This window comes from Elgaria multicarinata, chromosome 2 (genome assembly GCF_023053635.1).
Source record: "Elgaria multicarinata webbii isolate HBS135686 ecotype San Diego chromosome 2, rElgMul1.1.pri, whole genome shotgun sequence".
In the NCBI taxonomy this organism is placed as follows: Eukaryota; Metazoa; Chordata; class Lepidosauria; order Squamata; family Anguidae; genus Elgaria; species Elgaria multicarinata.
Genome location: NC_086172.1, coordinates 128,894,275 through 128,914,874, shown reverse-complemented (window position 1 = coordinate 128,914,874; position 20,600 = coordinate 128,894,275). Strand labels below are relative to the sequence as shown.

Below are 20,600 nucleotides of genomic sequence, written 5' to 3'. Positions count from 1 at the left end.
GACAAAACCCAGTGGGACACCACAGGCCAGTGGCCATGGAATCACACAGTAATTCCCCAGCACCACCTTCTGGACACAGCCCGACAGAAAGGACCAGAACCACTGTAAAACAACACTCCCAAGGCCCATCCCTGCCAGACAGTTCAGAAGAATACCATGGTCAATGATATTGAAGCCATTCAGAGATCCTAGAGAACTAATAGGGTCACGCTCCCTTCCCATCAAGTGCCTAGAATAGGTCACCCATCAAGGTGACCAAAGCAGTCCCATATCCTGCCAAAAATTTGATTGAAATGGATTCAGATAATCAGTTTCATTGTGATGCCACCACCTTTGGCTTAAAACAAAGGAGAAATGAAATATTTATCTACAACAGCTTTCCCTAATGTGGTGACCTTTAGATGTTTTGGACCGCAGCTCCTATCATCCCTGACTATTGGCTATACTGGATGGAGCTGTTGGGAGTTGTAGTCCAAACCATCTGGAAGGCGATGAATTGGGGAAAGCTACTATATAGACTTCAGTGCTGTAGTGTTCTGAACTAGGAACTGCCAGTTGTATTCTGCACTCAGAGGACTTCCTCTAAATTGGATTGCCTTATCACCCAGAGATTATTTTCTGTGGCAGTCTTACCCAACTTGGTGTCCTCTATATGAGATGGAACTTTAACTCCCATCATTCCCAGTCAGCATGGCCATTGGCCATGCCAGCTGGCAATGATAGGAGTTGCAGTGAAACACATTTGGAGGGCACCAGGCTGTTCTATGAAGATAGGCAATTAGTGCTTCATGGCTGCTTTTAAAGATTTTTCAGATCCTAGTGCAGGAAAGATTCAATTTAGGTTCCAGCTGTATTCAGCAACAATAGGCTTATATATATAATTGCAGTATCCATTCCTCTAGTTGTCTTTAAACTCTGTGTATTTAAGTGCTTATAAAAACAATGGGTGAATATTCTTTCTGGTAAGTCCTTCTCCCCACCCATTTTTCCCTAGCTACTCTTCTGCTACAGAGAACGAGTATCATCAGTCTCAAAACAATCCAACCCATCATTTTGCTGCAGAAAATAGCGAAGGGTGTAAGGGGTGGGTGGAGAAGGAACCTTAATTATGAATTTCCTGTCTGGTCCGAGTTCTTATGGAATTTAAATTATGCATACATTAAATGTTCCAGGATTCAACCATTTTTGTCTGTCTCTTCTGCCAAGACTCTCGTTCACGCACTGGTTATCTCTCGGTTGGACTACTGCAACCTTCTTCTTATTATTATTATTATTATTTATTTATATAGCACCATCAATGTACATGGTGCTGTACAGAGTAAAACAGTAAATAGCAAGACTCTGCCGCATAGGCTTACAATCTAATAAAATCATAGTAAAACAATAAGGAGGGGAAGAGAATGCCAACAGGTACAGGGAAGGGTAAGCAGGCACAGGGTAGGGAAAAACTAACAGTAGAAAGTAACAGTAGAAGTCTGCACAACATCAAGTTTTAAAAGCTTTAGGAAAAAGAAAAGTTTTTAGTTGAGCTTTAGTTTTTAGTTGAGCTTCTCTCTGGCCTCCCTTCATCTCACACCAGTCTGCTGGTCTCTGTCCACCACTCTGCCACTAAGATCATCTTCTTGGCCCGCTGCTCTGACCATGTCACTCCACTTCTGAAATCTCTTCATTGGCTTCCAATTCACTCCAGAATCCAATATAAACTTCTCCTGCTGACCTTCAAAGCTCTTCACGGTCTAGCTCCTGCCTATCTCTCCTCTCTCATCTCACACTATTGCCCCGCTCGTGCCCTCCGCTCCTCTGATGCCATGCTTCTCGCCTGCCCCAGGACCTCCACTTCCCTTACTCGGCTTCGTCCTTTTTCTTCTGCTGCCCCTTACGCCTGGAACGCTCTTCCAGAACACTTGAGAACTACAAACTCAATCACAGCTTTTAAAACTCAGCTAAAAACTTTTCTTTTCCCTATAGCTTTTAAATATTGAGTATGTTCTAACTCTATACTGTTAGCTTCACCCTACCCGGTGCCTGGTTACACTTCCCTGTGCCTGTTTGCATTCTCCTTCCCTCTTTATTGTTTACTACAACTTTATTAGATTGTAAGCCTATGCGGCAGGGTCTTGCTATTTACTGTGTTATCTGTACAGCACCATGTACATTGATGGTGCTATATAAATAAATAAATAATAATAATAATAATAATAATAATATTCTTTTTTCAAGCATTTAAAATGGAACTAGTTCACAGCTTAGAAAAATACACTTATTTTCAAGTGAACCCCGAAGAGCAAGTCATGCTTCCCATATGTAAACAAACCTAGATCATTCTACACATAGGCTTAATACAAGGAATTTCAAGGGCTTGTTGTTTAACCTATTAAGGGAGCAATCCTATGGTCCCTTAGACATTGTCTGAAAGGGCACAGGATAGTAGGGATTCCCCTCTCTGAAGTCAGAGACAGCACTCTGACCTCGGAACGGGGAATTGGAGATCTTTTAAAACAAATCCTCCACCGGCCGCCTCTGCCTGCACCAACACTAGACTCTGAGACACTCTTAAAAACGCTCTGTGTAGCAGGATATAAATATAAAAAATAAAGAAGAAGAAGGCCCATGTACAATCTGCAGATAAAGCACTGCACCACATAGCTCCACTAAATGAAAACACGCATGCTCAAAGTTACATAGATCATATTAATTATAAATATTTATTTTATTTATTATTTATAAAAAGTACTGTTGTAAGTGTATTCCTTTACAATTAAATAAAATTAACAAAACTTTGTGAACAACAATATAGTTTTCTGTGAATTTCAAAGGCAATGACAAGATTTCCCAATGGTTCAAACACAGTGATTGTTTAAAATAAATAACCCTCCTTGTGCACTGATATTAACCTGATCCCCTGAGCCCAAGGTTAAATTTGAAGATACCAGTGTAGTAAGTGCATCATTCAAGGAGTAGTAATTGCATCCCATAATACAGCAGCAACCGCAACTTGCACTCATCTAGTGGATTTCATATGTATTGGACAGTTCATCCAAATTACAACATGAAAAGTTCTCAGATTTTTTCTGAGCAGTCTTAATAAGCTAATGGTTAGAGAAATTTCTGTGTAGACCAGGCCTACACAGAAATTTGCCTCCACTAATTTTTTTCAGAGACCATTCCAAAATTACCAGTGTGGCCAAGAAGAGAGGTCTTCAATTTTCTTTGTCCCATTGAAAAGTCAAAGAAAAATGACTATTATTCACCACAGCCCCTATCAAATACAAAACTGGGCAAACAAAAAGTCAGTAAAGGAGGGTAGAAAAAGAATTTCAACTCAAGGAACTCAGGCCTTGAAGAGCCTCCTCCTTTATTACAGCAGGAGATTTCAAATGTTTTAGTATCATATTAGGTTAAAAAGATAATTTGTCACTTTACTAAAATCTAAATCACTTGCTAAGTCAAAGCTAAAAAAGAATACCCAGATATTTTTCTTACCCAGAATCAATTAAATATCAATATCAGCAAGCCACCTTTGCCTAAATCTTGATCATAATAGGCTCAGCAAACAAAGGAACAGATTTCATCATGATTCAACTATCAAATCCTTTCGGGAAAACATGACTCAAAATCTAATGGCTGTCAAGAGAAGAGGAAGATATTTGCCATCTAGTTTAGTTTCTACTGGTGCTTCTAGGTGGTACCATCACTCTGCCTCATTCATGGAATTTCAAGGTGCCTTCAATTCATAAATCTCCCATGTTTTCCCATTAATTATTCCATATTTTCTCTCACTGCAGACAATTCGTTCAGGAAGAAAAGATGGAATATTTGCACAATGCCTTCTCACTGACAGTACTAGGTGTCTTCCATTTGGAAACACCCTAGTAGACATTCAGATCAAGATTGTGGCTGAACAGTATACCTTACAAGAGAAACATCAGCCAATACTTTGAGATCTTTCTAAACTATCCTCAATATGGAGAGGTAATCTTTACCCCAGTGGACATGCAGAGACTTAAATACCAGATCCCTTATTACTGGAAGACCATTGCCATTTTTTGTTCTCTTGGGTCTTTGCTTACTGCAAAGAAACAGCAGAAAAATGAAAAAGTAAACAGTTTTCAGCACAGTCTGTAGACAATATAATAGTGCAACATCCATTCAGACAAAAAGGAGACTTTGCAGATTCGTTATTCATACTTGAACTTTCCATAAAGCTCTGCAATCCATTCCTGATCCAGTTTTCAAGGAAGCACTGACGTTCGATTTTTTTGCTTTCGCCTGCTTAAAGCCAAGTGTAATGCTTCCAAAATAGCATCCTTGTTATTTAGTACGTTATAGCAACTCAATTCAACCAGTCGGTCGAATTCATGGGACTCATAGGTGAAGTTTAGTGTCCGATAAGGTGAGTCTTTTGCCCCGATTTCAAAATCACCAAAGGCTTTTTCCTCTTCCAATTCACGTTCTATTCCTAAAGGCAGAGGAGGGGAAAGGATACATCGTATGAGGGCTATCACTCAATACAAAATTACATTTACCTCGTATTTACGATGGAGCTGCTACCTAAAGCAACATTCCCATGGCAACAATGCATTTTATTATTATTATTTATTTATTTATTTATTTATTTATTTATTTATTTATATAGCACCATCAATGTACATGGTGCTGTACAGATAACACAGTAAAAAGCAAGACCCTGCCGCATAGGCTTACAATCTAATAAAGCTGTAGTAAACAATGAGGAGGGAAAGAGAATGCAAACAGGCACAAGGAAGTGTAAATAGGCACCGGGTGGGGTGAAGCTAACAGTATAGAGTCAGAACGAACTCAATATTTAAAAGCTATAGGGAAAAGAAAAGTTTTTAGCTGAGTTTTAAAAGCTGTGATTGAGTTTGTAGTTCTCAAGTGTTCTGGAAGAGCATTCCAGGCGTAAGGGGCAGCAGAAGAAAAAGGACGAAGCCGAGTAAGGGAAGTGGAGGTCCTTGGGCAGGCGAGAAGCATGGCATCAGAGGAGCGGAGGGCACGAGCGGGGCAATAGTGTGAGATGAGAGAGGAGAGATAGGCAGGAGCTAGACCGTGAAAAGCTTTGAAGGTCAGCAGGAGAAGTTTTTATTGGATTCTGGATGAGAAGCAGAATTAATGTATAAAATTTTGTTGTGAAAATGACTTCAACTTTAGCAATGAAGTTAACTGCTCCTGTACTCCCAATGTGTGTACTGGGCTATGAAAAAGATATTCACGTTCAGAGTTGTGGGGTGGGTGGGTTTAGGATTAATGGGAGCTTCAGACAAAAATTAAGATCTGGGTACTTTATAAGATGTAAATACGGATGCCTTAAGAATAGCATCCATTATTTGACTAAATTTCCCATCATCCCGAATCAGCATTGCAAATAATCAGGGATATTTCAACAAAATCTCGAGACCCATGGAAAGGCAGTGCTGGCCTTCCCATGAAGCAAGGTGAAGCCCCTGCCTCAAGCAGCAGAGCAGGAAAAGCACTGAATTGCGCTACTTGCCCACCCCTACCCAGAGCGTGCAACACCTCCACCTCCCATAGATGCTTCAGAGACCCCTGCCAGCTGCTCTCCTGCCGTGGCGTTTGGCACAGTGAGAAAGCAGCCGGCAGGGCTCTCCAGAGCAGCCACCCCTCTGGAGAGCCTTGTCAGGCTGACCCAAGGCTGGGAAAGGCTGCTTTAGAACATCCCACTGGTTAATTATAAATTACTGAAATACTAGATCAGATCTCCAGCATTGCATGACAGAACTGGTTGATAGGGCAGAGCCATATTTATACAGGAGTTACTAATTTACTATTTAAGTTTGCAAGTTTCACTCCTTAAAATAGGCTGCTCTGAGGACATCCAGTTAATCTTGTCACCCAAACAGAAAGCTTTGGCTCTATAATGACCACACCAAAATCTAAGTTCAAAATGAACATCAATATTTTGCTGGGGAATCACAGTGGGATACCTTAAACTGCAGTATATTTAAATACTTACCTGGTGCTTTGTATTTCTGGAATGTGTCATTAACCAGAGGGAAGTGAAGAATAATGGGGGCCTTTGGGTTCTTGGCATCCATAAAAATATAAAATTCTTTGGGATTTTCTTCATCTTCTTTGTTAAAGGTAATTTGCGGGAAAGGAATTGCCCGATCTTCACAGTACTTTTCAGTCAACTGTAAGACCTGTAGTCAAAGTGGAACAGAAGAAATTATGCAGAAATAATGAGGATGTTTTCCCTGTATTTGAATGCAAATCCCCAGAGGAGGGAGTTTGAAAAATAAACCTATTAATACTATACATCTTTTTGTCAAACCAGCTTTCCTTCCAAGCACAATACCAACTTCCACAAGTGTGGGCTTTCCCACACTAGAGGCATTCAAGATGCAGCTGGACAACCTTCTGTCAGGTATGCTTTAGGGTAGATTCCTGCATTGACTCGATGGCCTTATAGGCCCTTTCCAACTATACTATTCTATGAACATTGCCCTACCTACAAGGACAACTGAATGCAAACAAAAATCTGGAATTAAGTATTTTCTTCCTAAACCAGAACAGAACCCATTATCTAAACATCTCCCCTGAACTTGAACCAGAACAGAACTGTAACAGTTTACTGTTTCAACACAAAGAGTACAAATCAAATTCTGAATGACTCGGGCCTTAGCTAGACCTAAGGTTTATCCCAGGATTGTCCCAGGGTTGTCCCTGCCTGCTCCTGGGATCCCCTGTGTGTCATTTACATGAACAGGGATGACCCCGGGACGATCCCAGGATAAACCTAAGGCCTCAGTCTGAACCAGAACGAATCTGAATAATCAGTGTTGTAATGGAGCCAGGTCTCATAAGGTCGAAGCTCTGGGACCATACCAAACTTTCTTGTTCCCTCTGAGCTTAGTTCAGTAGCTTGTGGTGGGGAGTGGGGGATAATGGATTTTCCCAGCAACAATATATTGTTGTAAATTATCCCAGTCATAATGCAAACTATTTGGCTTGGTCTTGAATGGGCAATTAAGACCCATATAAAAGATCCACTGCTGGTAGAGTTGAAAACTACTAGAACTAGACATGAAGAAGTCTGGTAACACAATTGCCCTACAATCTAATATAAACAGTTCAGAATCAGCCTCACTAGTATCATAAATAGAAAGCTGTGCTTTAATGTTTCTCCTATTTGTATTCCACCCCTTCTCTGTTGAGCTCAGGGTAGCCTACATGGATGTGGGTTACACCACTATCACATATACTTTATGCACATAAAAACCCTTTCAGGTTGGATTGGTTCAGACCGTGATTTGCTCAAGGTGTTCCAGTGAATTTAACAACGGATCAAAGATGTGAACCCAGCCAAAGTCCAAAATGCTATGCCGCCCTTTGCCAGCTCACTGTTTTATGACTGTCAGGCAATTCTAATTAATTGGGTATTATGCTAGGTACTGCACAATACACATACAACACATACATAGATATGGATCGACATAGCAGTACAGGAAGTATTTTTGACTTTCTTCAGGAGCATGGTTATGAGCCCTGCCACGACGAGCATCTTCACTTCAAAATTTACTACCAGGGACTTGGGAATTCATGCAGCACTCGACCCACGAGTTCGCCAAGCACTGCTCAGCCAGCCCTGTTCCAGCAGCCGACTCGGCAAAGCACACTAGAGTGGAGGGAGAAAATACACAATTTCCCCCAGATTTGTTAATGGCAGCCACCGTTAATGCAGCGGGGGGAAAGGACAAGGGGCGCAGGTTAGGGTGGGACAGTTCTGCCCTGACCTGCACCTTTGGCATTGGGGCGAAAATCCTGTGGCGCATCCGCCTGGGTTTGTGAGGGCCAGACATGGGGGCATCTGCTGCCTTTGTGGGCTCAGGCAGATTTTCACTCCCAATGCAACATACCACTGAGAATAAGTACATTAAATAAAACTAACATCTGGGAAGATTTAGGTATTTTGCATTTGTCCAGGTTTTGTACTCTGCCCCTCTTCCAGAATGCTGGGCCAGGGAAGCATCAGGCAGGAACTGGACTGGAGTCCTGCCTCTTTGATATGTCTCACCTCAAATGGTGCTTCCCAAGAGTAATTGAAGGACAGGATGACATCAACATCTCTTTCTGGCTGGAGCATCAAAGGAAAAGGAGAATTGATAGAAAAGCCACCATCCACTAGGTACAGATTCTCTTCCATTGGAGTCAACTTATTAGGGAAAGCATCCAGATGGGTATCTGAATAAAAGCAATACAATAAAACACATTCATGTTTTTTCTTTTAGCAATGGTAAAATAGAGCAGCAACCAAGAACTTCAAGGATATCTAAACATATTTTTGAATTGAATGTCTTGTATTATGGGAAGAAAAACTTGTGTGTAGCTGATAACTGATTAGATTTTAGTGGAGATCTGCCACTACCTCAGAAAATAATTGATTTCCCTACTATGCATGAACTTCATGTACTGATTTTTTAAAAAAATCTTGGGGATTATTTTTCTATACCCAAAAAGATTACCTTTTGAGATCACAAATCTATTGAGGCTGATATAATCTCTGTGGAGGAACAAGCCTTGCATGAAATTGAAAGTTTCTCCAGCTGTAACACGGGACTTGAAGAAGTCCTGGAAAATTTGTAGCAAGGGTCCACCTGGTATAACCAGACGAGTCTTCAACCTCATAGGATCCCGGAAATGGAATCGTCGACGGTCATCTGCAAACATGAACCAAAATATCAATGTAATAAAAATTTATTTCTCCAATTTAACCTGTGAGACGCTTATAATTTGTTGGGAATCAGACACTTCAGTTAGCATATACACTATTTACATTTTGTGATGACATGTACAAGATCCAAGTATTTGATATTTTACTTTGCAGTTTATTTGCTGCTAGAAGAACGTAACAATTCAGAATGATGCTCAAATCAGGAGTTTCACAGTTTGCACACATCATCCAAGATGGCATCATGACTTTACCATTTATGAATAAAATAGCCATTTCAAACGCATTCCAAATACATTACCATGTGATCTGTTATGTGTTTGTTTGTCTGTTTTCTACCCTGTCTCTCTACCAAGAAAATGGCAGCTGACTTCATTTGCAGCACATCCATGTGTGGAGGGATCTCCATAGGGTTTATCAGAGTCCATTTCTCCTTGCTTCTTTCTTTGACTAAGTGCCAAGAGGACTGTGCGCACCATCCATATTCCTATCAAGCCACCACCCTCTGATCAGTCAAAGAATGTGAGCTCGAACTCACATTTCTTGATCAAATGGAGATGGTAGGAGCTAGACAAGAATATGGAAGGCTTCCCTTCACTATAATGACCTGGTGCCTGTCTACACAAAGGGTTTGCCCTGGGGTGGCTTCGCAGTAGCGGGTAGGTCATCTACATGATGCAGCTCCCATTGCGAAGCCATCTGGGGACAAACCCTGGAAACTCCGCTGCAAAAAAGTCGGGCACTTAACCCGACTTTTTTGACAGCGGAACCCATGGCGCCCCCTGATTTTACTTTTAAGGACAGGGAAAGTTCACACTTGCATTCCTTCCCGTGCAGATGTCGGAAGGAACACAAGTGCGGGTGCAAGGCACTTTGTGGTGCCAAAGCGCCGCCATAAAGACAGGAGCCAGGTGCACTGATTAACCCATGTGTGCACCACACAGATAAGGTGGAAAACAGGACTCTATTATGTGTGTTGGTATTCCTTCAGTGCATGGAGGTTACTTACACAATGATCTGGATCAAGCCACCTTTATTATCATCATCATCATCATCATCATCATCATCATCATCATGTTATCCTATCCTTCCTCTAAGGAACTTAGGAGAGCATATATGTATTTCCCCCACCCTACTTTATCCTCACAACTCTGTGTGGTTTGTTATGCTAAAAGATTATGACTGGCCCAAAGTCACCAAGGAGATTTCACTGCTGAATAGGGATCTGAATTCAAATGTCCCCAGTTTAAGTCCAACACTGTACCTGTACTTTTATTTATTTATTTATTACATTTTTATACCGCCCAATAGCCGAAGCTCTCTGGGCGGTTCACAAAAATTAAAACCACAAAAAACATCCAACAGGTTAAAAACACAATTACGAAATACAGTATAAAAAGCACAACCAGGATAAAACCACACAGTTGATTATAAGATTAAAATACAGAGTTAAAACAGTAAAATTTAAATTTAAGTTAAAATTAAGTGTTAAAATACTGAGTGAATAAAAAGGTCTTCAGCTGGCGACGAAAGCAGTACAGTGTAGGCGCCAGGCGGACCTCTCTGGGGAGCTCATTCCACAACCGGGGTGCCACAGCGGAGAAAGCCCTCCTCCTAGTAGCCACCTGCCTCACTTCCTTTGGCAGGGGCTCACGGAGAAGGGCCCCTGTAGATGATCTTAAGGTCCGGGTAGGTACATATGGGAGGAGGCGTTCCTTCAGATAACCTGGCCCCAAACCGTTTAGGGCTTTAAATGTCAATACCAGCACTTTGAATCGGGCCCGGACCTGGACTGGCAGCCAATGAAGTTGTAAAAGGACTGGCGTAATGTGATCTCGCCAGCCAGTCCCTGTTAGTAGACGGGCTGCCCTGTTTTGTACCAGCTGAAGCTTCCGGACCGTTTTCAAAGGCAGCCCCACGTATAACGCATTGCAGTAATCCAAGCGAGAGGTTATCAGAGCATGGATAACTGTAGCTAGGCAATCTCTGTCCAGATAAGGGCGTAGTTGGTATATCAACCTAAGCTGATAAAAGGTGCTCTTTGCCACTGAGTTCACCTGTGCCTCAAGTGACAGTTCTGGATCCAAGAGCACCCCCAAACTACGGACCCGATCCTTTAGGGGGAGTGCAACCCCGTCCAGGACAGGGCAAACATCACCTCGCCGGACAGAAGAACCACCCGCTAACAGTACCTCCGTCTTATCTGGATTGAGTCTCAGTTTGTTAGCCCTCATCCAGTCCATTACCGTGCCCAGGCACTGGTTCAGAACACTCACTGCCTCACCTGGGTTTGATGAAAAGGAAAGGTAGAGCTGTGTATCATCCGCATATTGATGACACCTCAGTCCACATCTCCGGATAACCTCCCCCAGCGGCTTCATGTATATGTTAAACAGCATAGGGGATAAGATAGAGCCCTGTGGAACCCCATGGCTTAGGAGCCACGGCACAGAGCAATAATCCCCCAGCACCACCTTCTGGAATCGGCCATCCAAGTAGGAGCGGAACCACTGCAACGCAGTACCTCCAACTCCCAGCTCAGACAACCTATCCAGAAGGATACCATGGTCGATGGTATCGAAGGCCGCTGAGAGGTCTAGGAGAATCAACAGGGTCGCACTCCCCCTGTCTCTCTCCTGACAGAGGTCATCCCACAGGGCGACCAAGGCAGTTTCCGTTCCAAAACCAGGCCTGAAACCCGATTGAAATGGATCTAGATAATCCGTTTCATTCAAGACTGCCTGGAGTTGTCCTGCAACCACCCGCTCAAGCACCTTGCCCAGGAAAGGGATATTAGCCACCGGCCTGTAGTTGTTAACATCCTCCGGGTCCAGATTAGGCTTCTTCAGGAGTGGTCTAATTACCACCTCTTTTAAAGAGGCCGGCACCACTCCCTCTCTCAAGGAGGCATTTACAACCTCCTGGACCCAGCCGGCGATCCCCTCCTTATTTGATGTAATGAGCCACGAGGGGCAAGGGTCAAGCACACAGGTGGTCGACCGGACTTGGCCAAGCACCTTGTCCACATCCTCGGGCCTCAATAACTGAAACTCATCCAATAAAACTGAACCGGACGGCGCTCTGAACACCTCTACTAGTGGAGCTGCATTAAGTGTGGTGTCCAATTCATGACGAATCTGAGCGACTTTATCTTCAAAATGCCGTGCAAACTCGTCACAGTGTGCTACCGAGGGTTCCACCATCTCTCGCCCTGGCCCAGAGTGTAACAGGCCGCGAACCACCCGGAAAAGCTCCGCTGGACGACACTGAGAAGACGCAATGCTGGTGGAAAAGAACTGCCTCTTTGCCACCCTCACCACCACAGAGTAGGCTCGATAGTGAGCTCTAACCCGTGTTCGTTCAGACCCAGCACGAGTTTTCCTCCACCTGCGTTCTAGCTGTCTCCCCTCTTGCTTCATTGCCCTCAGCTCAGGTGTATACCAAGGAGCTGACCGGGCTCTGCTCAGAGGGAGAGGACGCTTGGGCGCGATCGTGTCAACCGCCCGAGTCATCTCTGCATTCCACAGAGCGACCTGGGCTTCGACAGGAGCACCGGCCATATCAGCAGGAAAATCCCCCAGAGCCCTCTGGAATCCATCGGAGTCCATTAGCCTCCGGGGGCGGACCATTTTAATAGGCCCCCCACCCTTGCAGAGGGGAAAGGCTGCCGAGAGTCTAAACCTCAGTAGGAAGTGACCCGACCATGACAAGGGGGTAGATGTTAGTTCCCCCACTTCCAGGTCACCATCCTCCTGCCCAGTCGAGAAAACCAGATCAAGCGTGTGTCCCTTTGCGTGTGTTGGGCCGATGACATGTTGAGACAGCCCCATGGTTGTCATGGCAGCCATGAAGTCCTGAGCCGCTCCGGATACAGCAGCCTCGGCATGGAAGTTGAGATCCCCCAGAACCACCATCCTGGGGGTCCTCAACACCAGGTCCGAGACAACCTCCGTCAGCTCAGGCAGGGAGACTGTGGGGCAGCGGGGTGGACGGTACACCAGCAGAATCCCTAATCTGTCTCGAGTACCCAACACACAGTACAAACACTCCAGACCAGCACTCGACTGAACAGGAAGCCTAGAGAGGGAGATTGTATTTCTATAGACCACGGCAACCCCCCCTCCCCGGCCCTCGAGTCTGTGCTGGTGCTGCACTGAGTACCCAGGAGGGCAGAGCTGGGTGAGAGCAACCCTTTTAATTAAGGTAAAAGGAAAGCAGTCAAGGTATCTGGGATTAACTCTCAACGCTGACACAGAAGTTCCTGGTTGGCCTCACACACTCTTAATATCATTTATTTCAATGGGACTTTTTTGAAGGAAGCATGTTTTTTAACATTTAAAACAAAACAAAATACAGGGCTATCACTTCCCTGTAAAGACAGTGACAATCCACCAGCAATGAAGTAGCCCCTCTTCTTTCTTGAGGACAAAGTTAAAATCATCATCTCTAAAGCTTCATGCTTTAGCCAGTGGGAGTTCCATTTTGATGACATTAATAGAACAAAGGGTTCAACTATCACAAGTGTGCATGTGCCTCGTCTGTAATTAGCTGTTCTATTCCACAACAATCTTCAGACATTTCAACATTATGTTAATGGGAAGGTTCACACATTGGAAAACCCAAAGTAATCTAACACAAAGGTATTATTGTGCAAAATATGATCGAGCAACTTCCTTCCTTACCGATAACTTTGACAACATCACCCAAAGATTCTAGAAAGCTCAGTCCTGAACCAACCACCTTCAAAAATACATCATCCAGACTGGCAGCGAAGGCACTGCCCCACATCCCTGTAGAGTGAATAGGAAAGTATTTTAATCCAAAGTAATACAGTGCCAAAGAAAACTAAACACAGAAGCAAGGGTACAAATAAGATACTTATCATGCATTAGTTAATGTTAAATTACAGCTCCTCCACATGAAGAAGCTGTGAGTGACACTTTGCTTCTGATTTTTGATTTGTGTGCCTCCTTGGAGTTTCAAAGAAACTCCTGTCAGATCATTTCAAAATAGCACGCATGAAGTCATGAACACAAAAGCTGCAACAAGTTATTGTTTTCAGCTTAAAGCTATGGCCTGTGAATTTATTTCAAAATGTTGCATGGCTGCCTCAGGTGAATCTAGCTGCTGATTAAGTTAAAATATTGCATGCCCTTGTACACTTACACATCTTCAGAAAATAAATGCAGGGTACAACGTCTGTCAAAAAAACATTCAGTAGATCATCATCCTTCCACCCAGGCATGGCAAAAAGTCTACAAATAGTTATCCATACAAAAAAGTAAAGCTCAAAAATAACAAAGCCATAAAAATCTGATTCAAGTTTGAGGACTGTCCCCCATAGCAATACATTGCTGTAACACATGTAGCACTAAAGCTACTGAGAAATGCTTCTCATAAGAGCTTCGCTGGGATCTTGAAGAGAAACTTCTAAACTTGAATAGATTGTTTTTATTCTCAACCACAGTCTTTCAAGATTCATTCCATCTTCATTATAGCAGCAGCATTTTAAATGTGAATCATACTTTCTAGTATAATTTGTTTATTTATTTATTTATTTATATTTATTTATTTATTTATTTATTACATTTTTATACCGCCCAATAGCCGAAGCTCTCTGGGCGGTTCACAAAAATTAAAACCATAATAAAACAACCAACAGGTTAAAAGCACAAATACAAAATACAGTATAAAAAGCACAACCAGGATAAAACCATGCAGCAAAATTGATATAAGATTAAAATACAGAGTTAAAACAGTAAAATTTAAATTTAAGTTAAAATTAAGTGTTAAAATACTGAGAGAATAAAAGGTCTTCAGCTGGCGACGAAAGGAGTACAGTGTAGGCGCCAGGCGGACCTCTCTGGGGAGCTCATTCCACAACCAGGGTGTCACAGCGGAGAAAGCCCTCCTCCTAGTAGCCACCTGCCTCACTTCCTTTGGCAGGGGCTCACGGAGAAGGGCCCCTGTAGATGATCTTAAGGTCCGGGCAGGTACATATGGGAGGAGGCGTTCCTTCAAATAACCTGGCCCCAAACCGTTTAGGGCTTTAAATGTCAATACATTTAGTCCTCTCATCTCTGTTAGGGAAGGCCACTATTACTTATGAGGTACAGCAAATAGCTGAAGATTGTCCAAAGAGACTACAGTTGGGGGTGACATTCGAAACAGGTTGTCCTGAATCTAACTCCAACACATTATCTGGACAAAACAGTCACTTTTAAGTAGCTTGAAGAAATATTCTGTACCCTCTCTCCTTCCCTCAGAAAATATTTTAGATCATTTTTGAGAAAATGGGGAAGGCGTACAGAATGCCACATGACCAAGGATCAGGTGGACAAGCTGTCAAGTGTTTGTAAGGCTGTGCCTCAGGAGTAGCACGCTTCAAAATTTGAGAACTGAAAGGTGCCAAAGGGCAATTGGTCCTACCACCTCCAAAAAGGACAATCAATCCACCAGTCCTCAATAGATCAATCCACATTATTCAATGTCACCTATCTTACAAATAGAGAATAAGTGTGCTGCAGAGACTCTGTTTTCAGAGGGAACAGCTTTTCATGACTCCCACAAAAGTCAAATCACAACAGAAAGCAAATAAATCCCAACCCACATCACTGTCAACCTGACCTGCAAGGAAATTTCTTCTCAACTCACAAAAGCAGCCCCAGACAAAAAAAATCCTGTGTGCCACAACTGAGGCATCAGAAGGGAACCACACAATATGCTTCATGAATTTATCCAGCTGTTTTATATATAGTATCCATACCCTGGAGGTAGCAGATCTTAGGCTCAGGATGTTTCTTAATCAGCCTTCCCATGAAGAACTCACTGTCGAAGTCTTCTGTTCGAACGAAAGCACCGTACTTGCGAAATCCAACCTCATAGGGAGTGAACTCGCACCATTCTAAGAGGGAAAATGCCATTGCCACACAGGAAACATTATAGGGAACAATCTCACTGTATCCCATTCAAATGAAAATGCTGACTTAGATGTTGCTCTCATGCTGACTAGAGATAAAGGCACTATGCTTTCAAATTAAGAGAGATAGAAAGCAGAATAAAATATGGAGTACCATTAAACCTTATGCAAAGCATTTCCTGGCACATTTCACCCTGAGAATATAAGAATGGCCATACTGGATGAGACCAACAGTCCATCTAGTCCAGCATTCTGATCACATAGTGGCCAGCGAGCTGTCTGTGGGAACTCAGAAGCAGGACATGAGTGCAACAACACCCTCGCACCCATGTCCCCCAGAAACTGGTGTATATAGGCTTACTGCCTCTGCTACTTAAGGTAGCACATAGCTACAATCAAGACTAGTAGCCTTCTACTATAGGAATTTATCTAACCACTTTTAAAGGCATCCAAATCATTACATCTTCTGATGTAATGATTTGGCATAGTTTACCAAATCAGTACTGTGAAGCAGTACTTCCTTTTCTCTGTCCTGAATCTCCCACTAATTACCCTAACCTATACTGGCTGCTACTAATTATTCCCCCTCTCCAGTACTTATTATTTAACTTCATCAGTCAGCCCCAGACCCATCCTTTTCACTTCACTGTTGCCCTTTATGTTACTGGGCAAGGACAGTGTCATCTGTGCAATAGCTCATAAATTCTCCATTCTAAAGTCATGCTAAATAGCAACTCTGCTTACAGATTTTACAAGAGAGAAATAAACCTGCCTTATACCTGCAAAGTCATCACCACTAACATTGGGCCTCACATTGACAGCTGCATAGATGGGGTAAGGATTCCGCCCTTCTTTCACGGCTTCCTGCTGGTCAGACAGTTTTGATTGATCTTCCTAAGTAGAGGACAGAAGGCACAAGATCCATAATTTTTGCAGTGAATTAGGGTTCATGCCATTCACGAGATAGATTTTTGGCAGCAGTGATTGATGGGATACTAGCAGGAGGACTGAAGGAGGGAGAGAGGCAGGGGATGAGTGAATCAACTCAGCATGGACTAATAGTCAACTCAATGCTGATCCTAATCGACACCATGGTTCATTATTATGATGCTATAAACTGAAGTACTTTGGCCACATAATGAGAAGACAGGACACCCTGGAGAAGATGCTGATGCTAGGGAAAGTGGAAGGCAAAAGGAAGAGGGGCCGACCAAGGGCAAGATGAATGGATGATATTCTGGAGGTGACAGACTTGACCTAGGGGTGGCAACGGCCGACAGAAAGCTCTGGTGTGGGTTGGTCCATGAAGTCACGAAGAGTCGGAAGCAACTGAATGTGGAGAGTACAATGTGGAGAGTACCCCCTAGATAAACAACAGTTTTGATTATTACCCCACTGTTGACTAACATGTTGGTAAATAGTACTTTTTTCCTAGATTTTCTTACCTTCTGCTGCAGAAAGTACTCTACAATAAGCCCCCAGAGGTCTGTGAATGACACTTTCCGACCAGCATTCTCCATTGCATTCAGTTCCTGAAAGTAATACTTCAGCCGCTCTGAAGAAAAAGCTCCTACTTTACTGCTGGACATCTTATCCTGGGCATTGTCAATCGCACCTCGGAGATCTTTCCATGACCATTCTGAGTCTTGGTACAATATTGACATGCACCTGGAAATATTTTCATAAGAAACATAACAGAAGAAACTTCTACATCAGACTCAAGTTATGCATAAATTATTATTTAAATAAAAACCAAAGATTCCTAAGATCCTACAGCACAGGATCATCTTGTGCAGGGCTTTCTGGAGAAGAATATCCAATATTCAGAAGGAGAAAGATTAATAGCATTAAAATTTATACAGGAAGTAAATTAATTTAGAGAAATATCTCAGATGTTTTGCTATTATACTTCTATACTTGCTGTATATTCCCGACTTACTATTGAAATATATCTATAACTCAGAACCTCTGAACTAGACTTGCTATCATCTATTATGTTAAGGCTTTTACTTGGATCACACAGAATTGATTCCGACTTGATTCAGGGCTTCAGTGTAAAATTTCACACTATGCAGAAAATCCAGGGGGGAAATTGCATGTTGGGTAAGAACTTGTTCGCACAGTCCAAATGTCCTCCTTGAGGGCAAAAACTGTCTTTAGTTTATCAAAATGATCACACGTGAAGTATTTGAAGCAAACCTGAGAATTCCAAACTGAGGAAAGAGGTGAGGCAGTGATTTTAGAAAATGGATAGTTGAGATTGTTTCCAAGCCAAGATTTGATAACAAAATCAAAGTGAGGGGAGGCATTTCCCTTTAAAGCAATGGGCAAAAGAGGGAAAACATTCATCACGTGTGTGTGTGTGTGTGTGTGTGTGTGTGTGTGTGTGTGTGTGAGAGAGAGAGAGAGAGAGAGAGAGAGAGAGAGAGAGAGAGAGAGGAAAGAGAGAGAGAGAGAGAGAGAGAGAGAGAGAGAGAGAGAAGCAACTGAGAAGTCAGATGAGAATCTATTTTAAAATACATACTGAAAGAGCCATTTTTACCTGTAAAGCTAGTTGAAATGTCTTTAGTGAAAAAGCATAAGCTTCATCAGATGCTAGAATGGGACGCCATCTTAGCAAAATAAGGAATAAGAATTGTTACTTTCACATACCATGTAGAGCCTGAGATGCCAGACAGGTATGTGACACTGTCCAGAAGATTTAGCTTCTGAAGTCCAAACAGGCTGCCATAAAATGCTGTCAGTGCTCTCATTCCTCCACCAGATCCTAAGACTGCTACAACAGGAACCTATAAAAAAAAGGGGGGAGAGAATGCAAGAGAACAAAATTCAAGTTGGAATTGCTCTGTGTTGGACTTTTCTACTGCTCACTTTCCGTTGTCAGATCATCACCTTGGGCCCTTCCACACGTCGTCCCCAAAGCGCATCTATTCGACCCCAGTGCACTCTGAGGACGATTGTGAAACTTCCCTGTAAAAGAAACGACGAAAAGACGTCCTCCGCGCTGGCCGCTACCCAGCTTCCTGCTTCCCGCCTGGGACGATAGCTCGGCGGAAGAAGGCGGAGGAGAGAGCAGAAGAAGCTCTCTCTCCCAACGTCTTCAAAAAAAGCTCTCCGAGCCGGCCGGGGAGCAGGAAGCTGGGTGGTGCCGGCGGCGGCAGCGGCACCGAGGACGTCTTTCCCAGCTTCCTGCTCCCCGGCCGGCTCGGAGAGCTTTTTTTGAAGACATTGGGAGAGAGAGCTTCTTCTGCTCTCTCCTCCGCCTTCTTCCGCCGAGCTATCGTCCCGGGTGGGAAGCAGGAAGCTGGGTAGCGCCGGCGCCGGTGCCGGTGCAGAGGACGTCTTTTCGTCGTTTCTTTTACAGGGAAGTTTCACGATCGTCCTCAGAGTGCACTCAGACGTGTGGAAGGGCCCCTAGTTTCTTTCAATATTACTCATAATCCTCCTCCTTCACGTCCCGCTTCTCGCTCTTGTCGCAACTTGCAATCTATCAATTATGAGGCTTTTTCTCAGTCTCTAGCCTCCTCCCTTCCTTCTGTCTTTTCGGCTGTCTCCTTGGACTCAGCTGTCTCCTCCTTTAATTCCTCCTTATCTTCAACTCTTGATAACCTTGCTCCATCTACAACTTGGATAGTTCGCCCTTCTCAACCCCAGCCGTGGCTCACCTCTTTCCTCCGCTACCTTCGCTCTTGTTCCCGGGCAGCTGAACGCCTTTGGCGTAAGACCAGGGACAGGGCGGACTTTGTCCATTACAAATTTGTACTCTCCTCTTTCTCTTCTGCCATTTCATTGGCCAAACAGCCGTACTACTCAACGCTGATCCAGTCAAATGCTAGGCATCCTCAGCGGCTCTTTGCGTCCTTCAATTCTCTTCTGAAGCCTAATCCGCCATCTCTCCCCGCCTCTCTGTCTGCTAATAACTTTGCCTCTTTTTTCAATGCTAAAATCCAAACTATCCGCTCTGATCTGGCCAGCTCTGCTCCTCTTCCAGTTCCTGTTCCTCATCTGTCAGTTCCTCCTGCAAATTTCTCTGCGTTTCCTTCGGTCTCAGCGGATGAACTGTCTACAATACTGCGCTCTTCGAAGCCTTCCACTTGTTCTCGTGATCCGATTCCTTCTCATGTCTTTATTAATCTTATTCCTGCTATCCTCCCTTCCTTGCTTCATATTATTAATCTTTCTCTGTCCTCTGGTTCATTTCCTTCTGCTTTTAAACATGCTACAGTCTCTCCCATTCTCAAGAAACCTACTCTTGATAGGCTATCTCTGTCTAACTACCGACCTGTCTCTTTGTTGCCGTTTGTTTCAAAGATCCTGGAGCGGGCGGTCTACTCTCGCTGCCTTGACTTTCTTTCTAGTAACTCTGCTTTGGATCCACTTCAATCTGGATTCCATTCTCTGCATTCCACCGAAACAGCCCTTACTAAGATCACCAATGATCTCCTTACTGCCAAGTCTAAAGGCCATTATTTCGTTCTTATTCTCCTTGATCTAACTGCAGCCTTTGACACGGTTGATCATGATCTTCTCTTAGATTCCCTTCATGACCTTGGATTTTGTGGCTCTGTCTATAACTGGTTTGCCTCCTATCTAGCGGGTCGCTCTTTCAGCGTGTTGACTAATGGCAGCTCGTCTTCCTCCTTTCCCCTTTCAGTAGGGGTTCCGCAAGGCTCGGTGCTTGGCCCGTTGTTGTTTTCCTTATACATGTTGCCCTTGGGCAAGCTTATTCAATCTCATGGCCTCCAATATCATCTGTACGCCGATGATACACAACTATATCTGTCATCTCCGGAACTTTCTCCTGATGTTCACAATCGTATCTCGGCATGTCTTTCAGATATCTCAGCTTGGCTGCTTCATCGTCGTTTGAAACTCAATATGGCAAAGACTGAATTGCTCGTTTTTCCTCCTAAACCTTCTCCTCATCTCTCATTCTCTCTTACTGTCAATGATGTTACGCTTACTCCGGTCAAG

General features: G+C 43.4%; 1 protein-coding gene across 1 annotated transcript in view; it reads right to left on the bottom strand.

Moving 5' to 3' along the window:
• Positions 1–2,736: 2,736 nt before the first annotated feature.
• The window catches only part of PLA2G4F (phospholipase A2 group IVF), a 39,017-nt gene continuing 21,153 nt past the window's right edge, over positions 2,737–20,600 (bottom strand). Inside the window, exons 12-20 of the mRNA XM_063117672.1 lie at positions 18,279–18,415; positions 17,072–17,294; positions 16,406–16,520; positions 15,474–15,611; positions 13,390–13,497; positions 8,502–8,696; positions 8,054–8,220; positions 5,993–6,179; positions 2,737–4,459 (exon numbers count right to left, since the gene is read on the bottom strand). Coding sequence (XP_062973742.1) covers positions 4,233–4,459; positions 5,993–6,179; positions 8,054–8,220; positions 8,502–8,696; positions 13,390–13,497; positions 15,474–15,611; positions 16,406–16,520; positions 17,072–17,294; positions 18,279–18,415 — 1,497 coding nt within the window. The 3' untranslated portion in view covers positions 2,737–4,232. The remainder of the gene's footprint in view (positions 4,460–5,992; positions 6,180–8,053; positions 8,221–8,501; positions 8,697–13,389; positions 13,498–15,473; positions 15,612–16,405; positions 16,521–17,071; positions 17,295–18,278; positions 18,416–20,600) is intronic.